This window comes from Monodelphis domestica, chromosome 6 (assembly GCF_027887165.1).
Source record: "Monodelphis domestica isolate mMonDom1 chromosome 6, mMonDom1.pri, whole genome shotgun sequence".
Taxonomy (NCBI): Eukaryota; Metazoa; Chordata; class Mammalia; order Didelphimorphia; family Didelphidae; genus Monodelphis; species Monodelphis domestica.
Genome location: NC_077232.1, coordinates 290,934,144 through 290,953,934, shown reverse-complemented (window position 1 = coordinate 290,953,934; position 19,791 = coordinate 290,934,144). Strand labels below are relative to the sequence as shown.

The following is a 19,791-nucleotide window of genomic DNA, read 5'->3' as shown; positions in this document are numbered from 1 at the left end:
AAAGAGAAAGTTTTACTTGTTTTTTGTATTTGCTCAAAATCTTGCCCTAAAGCCATTTTCCTTTAGTCAATTTATCTGGAGTCTCTCCTTAAAAGGTACCTGCAAAGATTTTCATCCTTTTACTTGTGGGCGGAGGATGACAAATGAGGAAAACTTAGTTCTCACCCTGGAATGAAATCCAAATGACCTTTCCCATATCTACATCTCAAAATACTGTAGGTTACATATACATTTCCCAGGTTCCATATCCTTTATGTCCTCTGCAGTCTTTGGGCTCTTTTCAGTGAAATATTCTGGTGATTCCAATATGGATAGTTATAATGCTGACTCTAAAACATCTGATAGTAGGTAGGGGTTTAGTTTACTGGCCTACATGCATCAAGTCAAATGCCTCCTTTATTGAGTTGATATACATGCCTGATTGCAAGAAAACAAAGAGAATAGAACAAATGTTGGTAGCATTTAAGAGCTGGTATTGGCTCATGTCCAAGGTACTTTAGAATGACTAAATGCAAAGCATTTAAACATTATCCTAGGTAATAGCACCTCTTGCTCCACCCAATGGTAAAAGGAAGAATGGAGACTAGCTCTAATAAGCTTTCTAAACCTTGAAAGGCAGAGACATAGTTGAATATAAACCTTGCAAAACATCCTCATGATTTTTCTGTGTTCTTGTGGGTATTTGACACACATTGGGACTGAGGTTGGGAAGCAGCTGATCCAGGAATAGTGAATATTTTTTAAATGCTCTAGCTTTCAAATCTGCCTAACAGGAAGAATTGGGGACTGGGGAATGACTTTTGTACTTTAGTCTTAAATAGGTACATCAGGGAATCCTCATTTACTTGGGGATAATGTAGCTGGTCCATATTAACACCATTTCAGTGATGATACAGGTACATCTCATTTGATTGTATTTCACAAAAATTGATTTGTTTTAAAAATGAAGGTTTGTGGCAACCTTGAACCCTGCATTTGAGCAAGTCTGTCTGCATTATTTTCCCAACAGCTTGTGCTCACAGTGTCACATCTCTGTGTCACATTCTGGTATGGTCTCATACATTTCAAATGTTTTCATTACTATTATGTTTTGTTTATTTGTAATTAATTATATTTGATCTTACTATTGTAATTTTGGGGAGAGGGCCATGAAAAATGCTCATGTAAGATGGTGAACTTAATCATTAAATGATGTGTGTTTTCTGGCTGCTCCATCATCTGGCCATTACCGGTCCTTCTCCTTCTCTTTTGTCCTCCCTATTCTCTGAGACACAACATTGAAATGAGGCCAATTAATAACTCAACAATGACCTCTAATTATCCAAATAAAGAGGATGAAAGCAAAGTTCATTTTTTTAAACAAATTGCTGAAGTCCCTCTAAGCTTAAGCAACAGCCATCAAGCCAAGACCTTCCACCAACAAAAAGTTTACTACTTGCCCAAGGCTCAGATTATGGTTTGCACTTTTTAGCAATAAAGTACTTTTAAATCAAGATGCATGTATATGCATACATAAGGTTTTTAGACATAATGCTATTGTACATTCAATATACTGCAGTATAGTGTAAATATAACTTTTAAATGTAATGAGAAATAAAAATATTTCTGTGATATTTGCTTTATTGTGGTTATCTGAAACTGAACTGTAATAGCTCTGAGGTATACAAGGGGTGAAGTACTTTGAGAGCACTTAATGGTTGAGAAAGTTCAATTTGAAATTTCCCTCAAGTTTTTTAAATTATCATCATAGACAATGCAGCAGGCTAATAAGGCCATGGTTTAGACTAACTTGGCACCTTGGGAGTTAATAGGTTTATTAGACCTTGAATTTTTCCTGGATTGCCTTCCTAAGTTGCAAACAGTGACCTTCATATTTAATCTTTGCTTTTGGCAATGTCCATACCTCAGTTTTGTCTCCTTATTTAGTGTTCTCTGGTAGTCATGACAACTTTCAGATATGACTTGGGATATGCAGGTTTTAAGATATTTAAAGATGGATTTTAAGATAAGAAGTTAAGAAAATACTTAATATGCCTCTAAAAAGTGGAAATGAGTTGAGTAGTTGAGGATATTAATTATATAGGTTAAGAATACTTATTCGAGCCTTCTGGAAAAGATGGATGCCTGAATGGGAGGTAGACTGCACAGCTTTTAACATACCTGCCCCAGCAAAAAACCAAAGCTCTCACCAAACTGAAAAGTGGTTAAGAAATCTAATGAGAAACAGCATGCCGTCACACCTTCTACAGAGACTGCCCAAAAATCCAGCTAGAAGCTGATTAATAGGTTAATAGAACAGGTAAAAATGAGCATCCTCATAAGCAGTTAAGTTAAAATAACTTGATCAAAGACAAACCAGAGATATGTGTACCCTGAAAGGGTCCATGTCCCAAAGCAGTAAGAGAAGAGTATTTTCCCTGGGAAAACTCCAGGGTGGTCAGAAAGGTCTACTTTGGGGTGTGGTGGGGAAAGCCCCAAGGGACATAAGCAACTAGGCAGAGCTTAGATAGGGACACTGCAGGCTCAAGAACACTAAGATCTGTATTATTCTGTCCTACAACATCAGAGTTGAATCTAAAGATACAACACTGTGTTGTATCCAGTGGGACCTAACCTGAGGAAGTAGAGGTTAGCACAGGAAATAGAGGGTACCCTGGGAAAGATTAAGCAGGGCTGATCTATCCACCTCTTTCATAAAGTCCTAAATTTGAAACTAAAACTGGAGAGATGAGCAAACCAAAGATAATTCTAATTAATATAAAAAGTTATTAGAGATCTACTAAGACCCATAAGAGAGTAATTTTATAACAAGTACAAATGTGAACTCAAAGTGAGGAAAATGGATTTTCCACAATATGCATAGAAGAAATGAAGCAATAATTGTTTTAAGATGAGACAAAACTCTAGATTTTAAAAAATTTTAAGGAGAATAAATACCTACATCCTGATCCTGATTGTAGCTCCATAGTATTTGAACTGTTTCTTTCTGGCTATTTGGGGTATTTTCTTTTGACTTGGGGGCTTTTGAATTTAGCTATCACATTCCTGGAAGTTGTCATTTGAGGATTTCTTTCTGGAGGTGATCTGTGAATTCTTTCAATTTCAATTTTATTTTCTTGCTTGAGGTAGTTTTCTTTGATAATTTTTTGTATTATGATATCCAAGCTTTTTTTTTTTTTTAATCATGGCTTTCAGGTAGTCTAATAATTCTCAAATTGTCTCCCTGGACCTATTTTTTATGCTGATTCATTTAACCCTTGAAATGTTGATAGCTTAAAGACTTTCCTCAGGGCTGGGTATAAGCTTTTGGTCTTACTATGAGTTTGGTCAGATCATGTACTACTCAAATTCTAGCCTCAGGCTTAGATGTAAGTTTTTGTGGTCTCAGTGTATACTTGATCTAATTGGGCATACATTTGACTTCTCTGTCCCCGAGCTCTATCCTGAACCCTCCACAAAAAGATCCAGATCTACTTCCTGTCTACCAGCCACCCCAATCTGGGATCTATAGCCTCATGCCAAGCCCAGCCTGGGGGCTCCTGGCTTTGCTCTGAGCCCACACAGACTAGACCACTTCCCCACAGATTGCCTTGGACTTGGATTCTGGACTTCTCCACAGGTTTAGAATTTCAAGGGGCAAGGGTTTATTGGGCCTCTATTTGCCCCGGCAGGGTCTCAGGGCTTGGATTAGGTTCCAAACCTGGGACAGCAGATGTGGGGTGGGGCTGTGTGGCTTACTCTTGGCTTGCTCTTTACTCCTTGCTAAAGTCTCCTGCTGATTTGCTCCCCTTTCATCCCTGTAACCCAGATGTTCTCTGCCTATCTTTTGGTTTAACTCTGTCTCCTTGTCGTTTCTTTCTTTTTTCACTTTATGGTGTTATTTTAATATTGGGTTGAGAGGACTCTCCTGGAAACTCTGAGCTTCTCTGCCTTTCTCTAATATCTTGGCTCTTCCCCAGAACTCACCCCCTAAAATAATTCTTAAGGATCTAATTGTACATAATTTTCAAAGGCAACCATGTAGACAATGTTTACTTAAGCTCTAAAAATAAATCTGTCAATCACAGAGTTTTGCTAATAAACATTATTAAATTTACTAATTTTATCTTAATACATGAGCTATAATTCACAACAACAATATAGCTTTTCATCATTTTCATCATTGTTTTGGAATGTTATCTTCCTCATTGGTGAATTTTATAGTTTAGAAAATTAATATTATGTGGAATATAATAGAAAATAATTTCCAAGAAAAATATTGGAAAAAATACTTAAAGTACCATTTTAATCATGTAAAATAGAAATCTTTATAAAATATTATATACATATATTTGCCATTTTATAAAGTGAATTTAAATATGTTTAAAACTTTTTTATTACTAAATGAATTATAACATGATAGAAAATACAAGGTAAATAATTTAGTGTTATAATATTGAGGAGCATAGAGCTGATTTTCAATAAATTACATCTATATCAGAAATTTATATAGCATAAAATTTCCACGTTGTATCTACTTCTTATAATCCTTCTTTATCCATGAACAATCACCTATCTTTCTGATCACTTCACTCTGCATTGGTTCATATAAGTCTATCCAGATCTTTCTTAAATCTTTTGTACCATTTCTTTTCAAATTTATGGCATTATATTCATATGCCAGATATTATTCCACAATTAATGAATATATCTGTTTAGTTCCCAACTTCTGGTCACTACAAAATGAGCAGGTATAAATAGTTTGGTATGTAAAAGACAGTTTCCTTTTCGCCCTTTTATTTAGCTGTCATTTGGATATAGACCTACCTCACAATGCATTTATTTAGACATATATACAACCAGTTGAGTGGGGTCTATGTCTACCAGCTATATCTCTGCTAGTCTTATACCTATATAACTAATTTTAAATATACCTGCTTTATAACAACCTATATAGTAGTTATGTTATTTGAATCACTGCTGTATTATAATGGCAACAAAAATATATGTGTGCATATGCTTATTCATGACTTTCAGAGCCTTTTGTTTGTATTGTTTCACTTGTTTTCTGAAAAGATGAGGTTGAAGTTGGATTAATAATTGACACATTGAAATGAATCAGTAAATGGAACCCCAATAAATCATGCAAAGAGTTTCACAATTCATCTGCCTAACATGAGGTAAGAGCAAAGGAACAGTCTAAAAGAGTAGAACTAGGAATATTTTTACATGATGTTATTTTTTTAATGTCTGTTGAAGTCATGTGTGGTTTGTTTTTTTTAATGTGCTCAGCCTTGCACTGTATTCATAAGTGGTAAATTTAAAAGATGACTTGAAAGGCTTGCTTTTGAAAGTTCCAGTTTGCCAAATTTTGACAAATAGCCTTGTAACAGTCAACAATAAATACAATATTCAACTTTCTACATTTGCAAGAAGCGTATCATTTCCCCAAAGTATTCTAATGTATTTTACGATTGAATGACTTTAGAGTTTCCAATTTTTTGCATTATTGAATTCTTAGCTTTTTCTATCTCATGTCAAAGAAAAGAAGGAATGACAAATGAGTTCCAAGGACTGTAGAGATAAGTTTTATATTTACTTCTAGTAGAGTTAAGTGGGAGCTCTAGAATTGAGCAAAAGTCTGAGATAAAGAAAAAATGTACCCTAAGCTATGGGAAAAGTGATGATATTTGGAATGAATGTGTTTAAGACACATGCTCTTGATATTCCATAAATGTTACTTTTTTATAATTTAATCATATTTAGATGTAATATAATTGCTTGCTATTTAAAGAAACTATGTAATAATTCCTTTATAATGTTAATAACCATTTTTAATATAGCACCTCCTCTGGTACCACTCTCTCAAACCCCTTCTCCCACTGGCAAGTTGGGTCCTCAGAGGATTCTAGCAGTAGCCCTGAGGAATTGAGAAGTCTATTATTATCACTCATAAGCCCCCATCTAATTTCTTCCTCATTGATTATCACCTTGCTAGACTTGATTCACTTTTAGAAATGGATATTTACTAAAATAGTTAATTACAAATGGTAAAAAATATTACTCCAGAAATCCGTCGCACTGTGTCTATGCACACACAAGAGCTCTGAGAAGAGTATTCACTAGTTAAGTGAATAAGATGGACAAAGAGTTAATAGCAACTAATTTTTAGAACTTCTTTTCTTCCTTTATAGGGACCTCATGAAGTTCCCCTTAGTTGGGTGTAACCCTCTGTTGGGTAATCCTTGCAGAGAACTGAAACTACTTTTTCTTTGGGTATATAGTTGGTTCTCAGATCCCAATACAAATAATACCACTGTTGTTGGAGGCACTGCTAATGAAACTGTTGGAAAGTCCAAATCTCTTGACCTTTTGAAGTTCACAAAGCCATCCTCTGGTTATGGATGGAGATTGCCCTAGCAATTCCCTCCCAGGGTTCCTATACCACTAGTGAACCTACTTGTTTTATTAAAGCTCCCTAGAGCATATCGATTCTCTTCAACTAGGTGGCCATCAAATAGATTACTGGCCCCAGAACTGGGAAAAACTAAATTCAAATACTGTCTCAAATTAGTTGTGCCACTCAGGTCAAATCTGTTAACTGCTGTCTGTCTCAATTTCTTCCTCTGCAAAATGGGGGTAATAATAGCATCTACATCCCAGGGTGTTGTAAGGATCAAATGAGATAATATCACAAAGGACCTGCAAATCTTAAAGTGGTATATAATGAAAGGTTTATTATTCACTTAACTATGTCATATTTTCTGTATCATATCTTCTATTTTCATTCAGTTTTTTATTTAGATTATACTTTTGACGATTGATTGATTCAAGAGAGGTATCTAGGAATTGTTCACATCGAGCTTATATCTTTGATTGAATGATTTTAAAATTCAGCCTGAATTTTGAATTCTGATGCTTACATGGTAAAGTTACATCTCTATGTATAATTATATTTATAAATAACTATATAGGTATAGTCATAGAGCATCTTGTTAGTTACTTTAACTGGAGTCAAGATGTGTGGAAAGCCTCCCCCTATACTAAATTACCTCTCATACATCCGGATTTTATTTTAATTTCTCTTTTTAAGTTTGAGGTGCATCTTTATTATTTCACTCTTGGGCTATTGCAGTAGCTGCCATCCTGCAGTAACTTGAAACCAAAGCCTGGAGGACTTAACTCTATCATGCCCAGAACTACTCAGGTCCTACTTTATTTAATGTTGATTCTCTCAGTAGCACACCTATTTCGTCTCCCTTGACTCTCTTCAGTTTTTAGGCCTAGAATTATAATCAAATAAACTCTTATCACCATTCCTTGAAAGGAATGTCAGTCTACTCCCCTGTGACTCCATTCACTAATTCTATATACCTCCCTGGCTACTGCTCCATGTGTATATTATCTCTTCTTACAAGAATATAAGCTACATAAGGAACTGTTTTGGACTTTATATTTGTACTTAGCATAGTGTTTGGCACTTAGCAAGTAATCATTACATGCTTTCATAGTCATACATTCTTAATGACTTTTCTTATACTTAAGGTTGCTTGCAAAATATAGATATCCTGCTTATTTGTCTGTTCCCATGTCCCAGAGATATAATAAAAAAGAGAGATTTTTTCCCCAATTATATTCACTGCTACAATTTGGCACATTTGTCTATGCATCAGCTGTTTTCTCCTTTCCTCCTTTTCCCTTTGCTTCTCTTTTGTCTAAATTTTGGTTGAGGTTAGCATAATGATGTGTTTGCTTACTTCTGTCCAAAGCTGTATTCTATGGGGCATCCTGTGAGATGATCCAAGATGAACAATCAACATTCATTTATTAAGTACCTGCAACATGATAGTCTCTACTAAGCCTCAGAGACATACAAGAGAATTCCTTCCCTCAAGGAGTTTATATTTTATGGGGAAACACACACATACATAAAATAACAACAAATAGAAGTCCAAACGGCCACTAGTGTTCCACCATTTATTTTGCAGAATATCAAACATTGGCACCAAATCACCTTTCCCTCACCTTCCTCACAGTTGTGCTTCTTTCACCTGAGATGTCCCTGATTGATAAGAGGGACATCATCTAATAATTCCTGAATCTGCCTTCTAATTGTGCTATTTCTCTATCTCTTATTGTTCAAGGTTCAGCATGAATAAGGAATTGGACTCCAATTTTTCTGAACCTAGTCCTCAGACCTGGAGCGTCAGTGGCATGAAAGAAGAGCCCTACGTGGACATGAACATGACCTATGTAGATTACTACCTCCACCAACCTCAAGTGGCAGCTGTTTTCATCATCTCCTACTTTTTCATCTTTGTCCTATGCATAGTGGGGAATTCGGTAGTCTGCTTCATTGTGGCATGGAACAAACACATGCACACAGTCACTAACTTCTTCATCTTGAACCTGGCCATCAGCGATTTGCTGATAGGAATTTTTTGTATGCCCATAACTCTCTTGGATAATATCATAGTAGGTATGTTGATTCCTACGTAATGCAAAATGGAAGAAAATATTGAAAAATCTACTCTTTTGTACTTTCCTCCTACAACTAAGATGTAAAGTGGCAGGAAACAGGCAATACCAATTTTTTTTACATGTTTTCCTTTTTTCTGTCTAGAAAACATATTTTGCCTCAGATTTAAGATTGTAAAAATAGTGGTATCCAACATTTTTCAACTAGAGGTTCTAGAATTTTTATTTATGTCATAATAGCCAATATAAATATAAATAATATTAATATAAACTATGATACTTTAATGTTTACAAAGTTCCTTATGCATATTATCTCTTTTGATCTCTACAGCAATCCCTTGAAGTAGGTACCCTATTACTATATTACTAGTTAGTCAGTTTTAAGTTCTTACCATATGCCAGATACTCTCCTAAACTTTGAGGATACAAACATGAAAAAGATGGACAGTTCCTGCTTTAGAGGAAGTCACCCAAAAAAAGAAATACAAAATTGGGAATGAAGATGTGTGTGTGTGTGTGTGTGTGTGTGTGTGCGTGCGTGTGTGTGTGTGTGTGTGTGTGTGTGTGTGTGTGTGTGTGTGTGTGTGAGGGAGGGAGGGCATGGTGGAAACCCAGTCCAATACACTGTTGGGAAATGAAAAATTGGCTGGCCTGTGAACCTTCTTTTTAAATGGAGATTCTAGGAGGAAGTCTGTTCCATTCTCCAGCCCTCATGAATGAACGAATTTCAGAGTTGGAATGGACCTCAATGTTCATCTAGTCTTTGTGACCTCTAGTGAGAGGGAAATCCAATTCTTTCTAAGGCAACCCATTTCCCTTTTAGATAGTTCAAATTGTTGAGTCATGCCCAAATTTATTTCTTTTCAACTTCCATTAAGTGCTACCAATTTGGTCCTCTGAAGCCAAATAGAGCTGTCTCACCTCTCTCCTGCATGACAAGGAAGCCTCCAAATGCTTGTTGGGAGCTATTATATCAGCCCTGAGTCTTCTTTTTTCCAGGTTTACATTTCCAGTTTCTTTTACAAATTCTCTAATGGCATGAGCTCAAAGACCCTTTGTCATATTGTTGTCCTATTCCAATAATTTTTTCTGACATATCCATGTCTATGAGTTCATTATATTAGTGCTTATCAGTCAAACTATTCAGAGCGATATCAATTCAATATGGTATGTATTGGGCTAAATGATGAACACTGTTGTTTTCTTGGTTTTTCATTTAAGAAACCAAGAACTTCTCTTTTAGTGCTTTTGTGCTAAATGAAGGATTATTATTTTATGAAACTACTTCTGAGGATTATTGATAGAGAGCAAAGTGAGAAAAAATTTATAAGGTTCAACCTTTTTCTTGAGGGGAAACCAAGTATTTTCCCCAAGTTCAGAGCTTCATAAAGTGTATAGATGATGGTTCTGCAGTAGAATATTCATTGTATACAGGGTTCCATGTAAGATAGAGTGCTGAGCATGTAGCCAGGAGGAATTAAGTTCAAATACTACCCAGATACTTAATAGCTTTACTGAATACATATCTATTTAATAACTATATTTATATGTACTTATTTTCCTTACTTGCAAGTTGGAATTATTTTATTTTTTTTATAATTGTATTCCTAGTGCAGTGTTAGACACATTGAGGTAGGCACTTAGTAAACATTTGTCAGTGAATTTATAGCTCTATGATCAGGGCTAAATCATTTAATCTCAGTTTTGCCACGTGCAAATTAAGGATGCATCTATCTCACAGGGTTTTTGTAAGACACAAGTTAGATATTTTGTGTAAAATTATTTGTAAACTTTAAAGTCTCATGTAAATGTAGCTCCAAATATTATAGTGACAGGATGGAGCCCAATCAGTTGACTGCATTGCCAATTAAGTAGTCTACTCTTTGATTTTCATTCTGGAAGTAGTTCGAAGCAGTAGCTCTTAATTATTGTGTTATGGACCTCTTTGGTGGTCTAATAAAGTCTATGGATGCCTTTTCAGGATAATTTTAATGTATAAAATTAAATATACAAAATTTGAATGAAAATAAATGATTTAAATATAATTATTGAGGTCTTTTTTTTTTTTAGTTAATGGGCTCCGGGTGTGTGCTGGAACCAATTGTAACTAACTGACTCATATGACTCTATTGCTAATTTTTTAGTGATAGCATTTAGACTTTGGAAGTCAGCAAATGCTAGGTATTATGGTAGAGAGAGTCCTGAGACTGAAGTCAGGAAGACCTACATTCAAATCTGGCCTCAGATACTTACTAGCTATGTGACCCTCAGCCAATGACTTAAACTTGTTTGTTTCACTTTCCTCATCTGTTATAACTTGTGAAAGATATGGCAAACTCCTCCAGTATCTTTGCCAAGAAAACCCCTGATGGAGTCATAAAGAGTCAGAGGCAGCTGTAAACAACATAAATCAGTACATGACTTATTCTTCTGTTGATTTTCTAGACTTTTAAAAAAGTGATGGAGAAAACATTAAAAATATAGATTAAGTATAAAAGCGTATTGGGCATACTTTCTTTTTTGAGAGAGCTAGTTGTTAAGTGTTTACCAGCACATCACTGCATTGACGGATGAAGAACCCCTGCTCTAAGGTGAACATTCTTGATACAAATATATCTCAAAAAAGCTATTGTTTTCACCTGGAGACAATCTCTGCCCCAAATAGTGAAATGCAGAAAATCAAGGCTCTGTTTGTGACTCTAGACTATTTTTCCATGTAGGGAAATTAAAACAGTGTGCTAGATAGATCATGGGGTATTGTAAACCTTGGTTGTCATGGTAGAGTCAACTTTTGCCACACTTAATGTTCTCTCTTTGGATCTTTGCCATCACAGAAAGTATCTTCTCTAATGTTACTCTCATCCTCCTTGTCAGGATGGCCCTTTGGAAGCACAGTTTGCAAGATCAGTGGAATGGTCCAGGGCATATCAGTGGCCTCTTCGGTCTTCACTTTGGTAGCCATAGCAGGGGATAGGTAAGCTCTTGTCAGAATCTGAAACCATGTCATACAGTCATTCCACATTCATTGATCTGTCAGAGAAAACTGTACATGATGACTAATGGCACCCATTTTCACCCTTATATTTCCTTATCATTTTACCGTTTCTTATACCTCTTCCCACCTCAGAGTAAGGCACATGCCTCCAAAAGATCCAGTAATGAAAAAACTATGATACTATCTAATTTTATTAAGGTCACTCAGAGAAAGAAGATACAAAATACTTTGATAATCAAAGGGGTTTCATTCAAGAGTAAAAAATAGTTCAGTTATATAGAAATTAATTCTATCTAAATGATCTTTTTAGGAAGACAAATGGGAAGGAATTAAACTGATAACTGAATGAATTGGGAAAGTTTCCCCCTTGTGGAGAATTTTAGTACAATTCTATATGTAGGGCGTATTCCTATAATGCCATTTAAAAAATGAACAAATACTTATTAAGCACCTACTATGTTCTGAGCACTGTGCTAAACACTTTACAAAATTTTTTCCTTACAAAACCTGGAGAGGCAGGTGTTTTTATTATTCCCATTTTATAGATGAGGAAACTGAGGTAGAAGTTAAATGACTTGCCCAGGTTCACATAACCAATTAGTGTCTGAAGCTGGGTTTGAATTCAGGTATTTCTCACTTCAGACCCAGATCTCTCTAGTGCAACAGCCAGCTGACATTTAATATTTTCTTCACGCACCACTTAGTGTCCATAGCATTCACTTTTAAGGTGGAGAAACTATGGAACTAGAAACAAATCTATCATCACATTTCATGGACATGAGATTTGAATTTGGATTTAGAGTTCTATGACTCTTGCTATAATCACAGCCTTCAGGTAATAGAAAACTTCCTTGAGTGGGACTATAAAGAGGACACAATGCTTTTTAATTTTTTTTAATTTAGAGAGAGAGAGAGAGAGAGAGAGAGAGAGAGAGAGAGAGAGAGAGATTGTGTTAATACAAGGAACTCCCTGGGGGGGGGGGGCGGAATTACTTCTATCAGTGCAGGAATTTCCCAGAACAGAGGTACCAAACTTTGAAGACTTTAGTCTGCAAAACTCCTTGGCTTGCAGAACCAGATTAAAATGTAATTGGGAAATGTTTAACAAAATAAATAAAAATAGAATACGACATGTATAGTGTTGATTTGTGATTTTCTAAGTCAATATGCTACCTGAAGGGATTTGTTTCTATTCAAGTTTGGGCATCATTGGCTTAGAGAACTGATTGATGAAGTGACTTGCTTGGTGTTTCACAAACAATATCTAACAGGGGTGGAACTTGAACTCAGGTCTTCCTGGCTTTGGGTTTAGTTCTCTGACATCAATTATTTACAGCATACATTTTAAAATAAACAAATGTTTAGTTTCATTTATACAAAAGTAAATATGTTATTTATATAAATAAAAATCATTTTAAATAAAAATAAATATAATTCAAGAGCATATGGTATAAAGGACACATTGAGAAGCATAAAAGCATGAACAATTCCCATATATGTGGGTTGTCAAAATAGCCAATTGAATACAAAGACGTTTGTGTATATATATGTGTGTGTATTGTATATATATATAAATGTATATATTAAATATAAACTTAAACTACGAATACATACTTTATAATTATCATTTTAGGTTTCTTTGTATGTGGTACACACACCTCAATGTCCACTGGGTTTGTTTAAATAATGAATAAATAATGAACTCTATCCTGAATAGTGATCTGGGGCTAGGAATAAAGGGAGGACTTTTATCCCAAATACTCCCAAATATTTCTTTGATCAAACCATTAATGGAAAACCTTTCTAACTTCTCTGCCAGTGTTCCCTGTCCCTCTACCCCTCCCAGTGAGATGTTGGACTCTATATCCATCCCGCTTTAGCAAGGAACCCAGAATCCCTACTCTATTCCAATCCTTGGACCTCTTTCCAAGAGACCTAATACTAAATCACTAAATCATCCACAGTCCCCCTGCCAGTCATACATGACTACTCAAACCATTTGGATGAGCAGAATCACCACCTCCCTATAAGATGGAAGACAACCTGGTCTTGACTGTGTGTCTGAAGATATGTGTTCATCAGGCATGACCATCTGCCCTGCCACTGGGTATTGGCTTAACACTGGTTTCCAATAATTCCCAGTGTTTTGAAAGCGACTCTCCTGAGATTCTCTTACCCCAAAGTCTCTCTGGAGGCAAGCTAGAAATCAGGTCTCATTAAAAGAGCTGACTTTCCCTACATATCCAAGAGAGTCTTTTTATTTCTCCTTTCTGGAGTCTCCTGAAGAGGTCTGAAACCACTAGAGTCTCTCTAAAAGAAGGAATGAAGAACACTTTTTTTTTCTCCAAATTTCTAGCTCTAATTCTCTGCCTCAGGCAGGCAATATCCTATCAGCTTTGCCTCCACCAACTAGGAGAGGTCTCAAAAAGTGCTCTAGACTAGTCTGTATATCCACTTTGCAAAAATGGATGGATTTTTATGGATACACAAATACACATATAATATAGATCTTATGTATGAGATATTTCTTATTGAATTAATCATAGATTCTTTTGATCAGTTCTCTTTAAAACCCACTTTAGCTTACTTTAAGGTCTTTTCATCTTAAGATTCTCTTCTCCCTATTATCACTGCCAAATTGATCTTGAATCACTTTTTTTAAACAAATAAATATGTTTTATGTTGTCCAGTTTTGTCTTCCAAACACAATTATTCCACTCAATTTAGCTTATGACTGCTCAAAAAGTAACTGCTCTTTGATCTTGGCTTTTTGTTGCAGGTTTCGATGCATTGTGTACCCATTTAAGCAAAAGCTGACCATGCAGGCAGCATTAGGAATTGTTGTGATCATTTGGGTCTTGGCCATCACCATCATGTCTCCTTCTGCAGTCATGCTACATGTACAGGAGGAAAAATATTACCGAGTGAGGCTTAGCTCCACAAATGAAACCAGCCCTCTCTATTGGTGCCGTGAGAACTGGTCAAGCCAGGAAATGAGGAAAATCTATACCACTGTGTTATTTGCCAACATCTACCTAGTCCCTCTGTTCATCATTGTGCTCATGTATGGCAGAATTGGGATTTCACTCTCTAGGACTGCAAAGCCTTTAAGGGTCAAGCAGACACTGGAGAAGAGACATATGGTGTCTAAGAAGAAGCAGAGGATCATCAAGATGCTTCTGATTGTAGCTTTGCTTTTTATGTTATCCTGGCTACCTCTTTGGACTTTGATGATGCTCTCTGACTACAGCAACCTCTCTGATTACCAGATGCAGATCATTAATATCTATGTCTACCCTTTTGCACACTGGCTGGCCTTCTGCAACAGCAGTGTAAACCCCATCATCTATGGCTTCTTCAATAAGAAATTCCAGGGTGGTTTCCAGGATGCTTTTCGGTTCCAGATCTGCCATAGGAGGGTGGAAGAAGTTTACCCACAAGGGACTAAGAGTAAGGTTGTCATAGCCATGTCTACCCAACTGGCACAAGAGCCTTCATTTCAGAATCCCCAAGAGGAACCTTAAATACCCCAGCCAAGACCAAACAGGAACTGACCCTCAAAGACCTAGAAGATGCTTCTGAGAACAAGGGCATTACAAAAGAGCTGACGTACAGATATTCCAGAAACTACTGCTACATGACTAGACAGAGCTCCTCTTTCAAGGATCTTGATTTCACTTCAATGGGCAGAGTCTAATTATTTTAAGAATTATACTTTTTGAAAGCACTCTCTCATATATATATATATATGTATTAGATATATAGAAGATATATGACAAAAAGATAATAGATGGGAGATAAGAGATAGAGGATATATGAGAAAAACATACAAGATAGATGATTAGATAGATAGATAGGTAGATAGATTGTAAAAAAGAAAGAAAGAAAGAAAGAAAGAAAGAAAGAAAGAAAGAAAGAAAGAAAGAAAGAAAGAAAGAAAGAAAGAAAGAAAGAAAGAAAGAAAGAAAGAAAGAAAGAAAGAAGGAAGGAAGGAAGGAAAGAAAGAAAGAAAGAAAGAAAGAAAGAAAGAAAGAAAGAAAGAAAGAAAGAAAGAAAGAAAGAAAGAAAGAAAGAAAGAAAGAAAGAAAGAAAGAAAGAAAGAAAGAAAGAAAGAAAGAAAGAAAGAAAGAAAGAAAGAAAGAAAGAAAGAAAGAAAGAAAGATTGAGGATCTATTCTTACATCACTTAACTTGCAACCAGTAAGTGGCAAAGTAGAAATCCTCACATATTATAACTTCTTGGCCAACACAAAGGTGGGAATTTCTCTTCTAAGGCCTCATAGCTCCTCATAGAGCAAGCATGGGGATGGGTCTGAAGAAGCCAACCAATGGAGTATGTGCTGAATCTCCATTCATCTTATTATCCTGCTAAACTCAGATTTGTCTAAAAGTTGCCTTCTTTGGAATGGAGGAATTTCTTTGTGGTAGGGGAAAAATCAAATCCATATAGACTAGGCTAGTTTTTGCCTAATGGGCAATAAAACCATCCTCAAGACCTAATTGGCCCAAGAGACTAAGATTCAAGCCACTGATGTAGCTTCAAATGTTCAAGTAACCTTCAGGCTTGATATACCCTTCTGACTAGGCATCCTGCTATGGTGAATGTGGAGGTTGTGCTAGATCTGAGCCCATAAGAAACCACTAAATAGCCTTTCCATGTCATTGTTAAATACAATCTCCTTTCATTAAAAGTTAGATGGTCTAGAAGCATTTAATTTCATTCCTACCCTGTTGTGATTCAGGCCTAACTCAGGAGGTGCCCCCACCAGAAAGGAAGTTCCTTAAGAGCAGGGACTGTTTTGTTTTTGTTTTTGAAACATAAGGACCTAGCATGGTGCCTTGCACACAATAGGCATTTAATAAATACTTGTTTTATTTTTAAATTAATTTTTAAAATAAATTCATATTACTCTTCACCTCAAGACTGTGGAGAATTAGAGGCCTTTCTTTTCCCTCCCCAAGCTGCTACTACTCAGGTCCAACCAGGAGAGGAACTGAGGGGATGTCCATCAATTGGGGAATGGCTTGACAAGTTATGGTTTATGAATGTGATAGAATATACACCTCTATCTACTTTTTCCACCTCTATTTTAGGTAACTTTAGAGTTGTTTTCTACTCAAACCCTCAGCCCTAAGTCTCCCAACAGTTGATCAGGCATCCAATCACAATGCTTGTACAAGTAGGGAATTACTAATAATGATTCTTCCTGTAAGATGGTGGACCATTGGAGCTTACCATTAGTCCTGAAGCTATGTCCAGCAAACCCTTAAACGTTTCCGAATGGCCTGGAATTGTATGCTAAGGAGTCCTGGTCCTTGACATTCATCCTGCTGCTATACACTAAGGACCACTGGGACTTTCCATTTTTTTCTGTGGTTGATCAACCTTCCTATATGTAATGTTTCCCCTACTTTGAATGTGAGGTCCTGGAGAGCAGGGATTGCCTTATTTTCTACTTGTATTCTTAGTACTTGTCATATAGACATATGTCTTAATAAATGTTTTTCCAGTCCTTTTTTAGGTATCTTGCTTCACTTAGAATAGTAAACTTATTCTTTAGAAATGTTTTCTGGAATCATTTTCTCCTTAATGAAGTTTGTACCACAGCTGAATTATATTCGTATAATAATAGTTTTAGTTACAAATCAAGTTTAGTGCTTTCTACTCTTCTCAGAAGCTTGGCACTGTCCAGGAAATCTCCATTCTCTGGACTAGATTAGTGGATCATATTGCCTAGGAACTCAACATTTTCCCTCTTCCACATAGCAGGTTGGAATTCATGATCATTGTAAATGAACACCAATTTTAGGGAAAATATATATCCCTTATGCCATTGCTTATTTGGGATGTCATGGGTCTTACAGATGCCAGGTCCAGAGCTATAGTTACTATGCTAAATTAGTAGCTGGTCTAACATAAAAATCAAATGGATAGGGGAGGAAAGGGAGACAATTTAGGTCATATTTCTTGGGAAATTTTATCTGGAAATGTATTAGGGAAAATAAATATTTTTTTAAAAAGCAAATGGACATAACTTACCAAAATAAATAGTGTTATCATTAGGAAAATGCTTAAGAAATATAATTCTCTTGACTGGGTATAGGATAGAGGAAAAAATAAAGAAGAGAGGACAGGAGAAGAGAGGAGAAAAGGAGAGGGAAAAAAAGACGGTTACAGTGAAGAATAAGGGTTATATCTCAGAATTGTTATATAGGAAAATTGATATTTTCGGGGAAGAGAATATCACTTTTACAGAACATCAATACAAATATTTATGACTTAGAAGAGGAAAAAGCAAAAAAAATTGTACAGGAAGAATTAATAAAACTTGATAGTAGACTGGAACAAAGAGAAGTAAGATAAAATATATAACCTGAGGGGATGAGTCTGGCAAATGACATTCTCTTAATATTATTAAGGTTAGGAAGAGTTGATAATTTGGGCAAAAATAATCATGGAACTTGTTTTAGGACTTGATTTGAGGACTATTTAGCTAGTGAGACATTCATCTGGAGGAATCCTGTAGGCAAAGAACCTAATAGAATTTAGAGGGTAAAAAATCAAAGGCACAGAGACAAGAGACAGTATTATGTATGGGAAGAATGGGAAGAAGAAGAATGGGATTGTCAAGTTGAGTGAGGTTGAGATGTTCAATAGATGTAGGAAAATAGTTTGGGGCTAGTTAGGTTGCAAAGCTAAAAAGAAATGTTTATATTTATAACATAAAAGCAAAAGGGGACTATTTGAGTTGATTGAGTAATGAGGCAACATAATCAGATCTGACCTTATTGCATTGGTAGCAGGGTATGATATGAACTGGACTGGGTAGAGTCTTAAGGAAGACCAATTATAAGACTACTGAAGATGATGAGTATGTGAATAAGAGAAGTTATTTTTAAAAAAGAGAGATAGATATAGCAGCTGAATTCAAAAGTAGGGTAGAGAAATATGAGGCATAGACAAAGCCACCAATAGCTAAATCTGGGTGACTCGAAAGATAGCAGTATAACAGTAGGAATGTTCAAGGTGGGGGGCTTATTTGAGAGGAAAAGATGGTGACTTTTTGTTTTGCCCATGTTGAGTCTGAGATGTCATGGGGACGATGAGTTAAAAATGTTCAATAGGCAAGGTCCAGGGTTTAAACTGGTCTGTGACACTGTCTAGCTATGAACCCTACGCAAGTTCCTTAATTCCAGTTGCTTTGACCTTACTGCTCTTCTACCTTGGAAGCAATATTCATTCTGAGACAGGAGGTAAGAGTTTTTAAAAACGTTCAGTAGGCTATTGTTTACACAGGACTGAAATTCAAGAGGGAGACAGGGTTGGAGCAATTGATGATAGATAGATAGATAGATAGATAGATAGATAGATAGATAGATAGATAGATAGATAGATAGATAGTAGATAGTAGATAAATGTATAAATGTGCATCATTTGCATAGAGATGCTAATTAAATTCGTGAAAGTTGATGATGTTACCAAGAAAAATTAATATAGAATAAAAGATGACCTAAGACAGAACCTTGAGGAAGGTTGAATGAGTGGATTTCAAAAGAGGAAAGGATGTTAAGTGATGATGACAAAAGGAGCATTCCACATTCCACATCCCACATTCACCCCTTGCTCAGAACCAGTGGGGGAGGGTAAGGAAAGGTATAACTATATATGTTCTGATTTGTATATGTTGTCTCTCCCATGATAATGTATATTCCTTAAGGAAAGGAGATCTTTTTGCTCTAGTTTTCTATCTTCCATGCTTAGTGCAATGCCTGACAATAATAATAAGAGAGCATGATAGCATGCTATCCCAGATAACATGGAGAATCCATAGAATCATAGATTTTGGATGTGGAAAGGACCTCAAAGGTCAAAAAATTCAATACTTTCATTTTATAGATGATTTATTGGAGGTTCAGAGGAAATAAATGACTTACCTAAGATCACATGTGCAGTAAGCCATAGACAAGATTTGAATTCAGATCCCCTGACTCCAAAGTATAAAATTGCTTCTAGGTTCTTTCCAGAAATCAACCATTTGTAATAGTTAGCAATAGTTGTGTCATTCCAAGGTCCCTTCCATCTCCAGAATTGTGATTCTAGGATCACCATGGGAGTACTTCCTTTATATTACTCTAAGAGACATGGTCCAGCAAATAATGCAAGCTCAGATCAATCACCAGGTTGTACCCTAATCTTGAACCTCTTTATCTCTCTTACTAGCACATGCATGAGTAGAACTTTGGAGGTTTAAGTCTTGTGGCCCCTTTCATCCTTCTGTAGACATTACTTGCCTGGGTCCCCTTTTTATAGCCTTCCTTTTAGGGTTCTGGTCCTGGTTT

The 19,791-nt window shown here is 36.0% G+C and overlaps 1 protein-coding gene across 1 annotated transcript; it reads left to right on the top strand.

Moving 5' to 3' along the window:
• Positions 1-8,127: 8,127 nt before the first annotated feature.
• Positions 8,128-16,373, top strand: NPFFR2 (neuropeptide FF receptor 2). The gene is made up of 3 exons (XM_001374915.3): positions 8,128-8,458; positions 11,332-11,431; positions 14,232-16,373. Exons 1-3 carry the CDS (start codon positions 8,131-8,133, stop codon positions 14,974-14,976), a joined length of 1,173 nt encoding a protein of 390 aa, XP_001374952.2. The 5' UTR covers positions 8,128-8,130; the 3' UTR covers positions 14,977-16,373.
• The last annotated feature ends 3,418 nt before the right edge of the window (positions 16,374-19,791 follow it).

Bases quoted from the DNA above. Each gene is read 5' to 3' on its own strand.
- NPFFR2 (XM_001374915.3), top strand. From the start codon at position 8,131: ATGAATAAGGAATTGGACTCCAATTTTTCTGAACCTAGTCCTCAGACC. The intron at 8,459-11,331 runs GTATGTTGATTC...CCTCCTTGTCAG, and splicing joins CTTGGATAATATCATAGTAG to GATGGCCCTTTGGAAGCACA. The intron at 11,432-14,231 runs GTAAGCTCTTGT...TTTTTGTTGCAG, and splicing joins GTAGCCATAGCAGGGGATAG to GTTTCGATGCATTGTGTACC.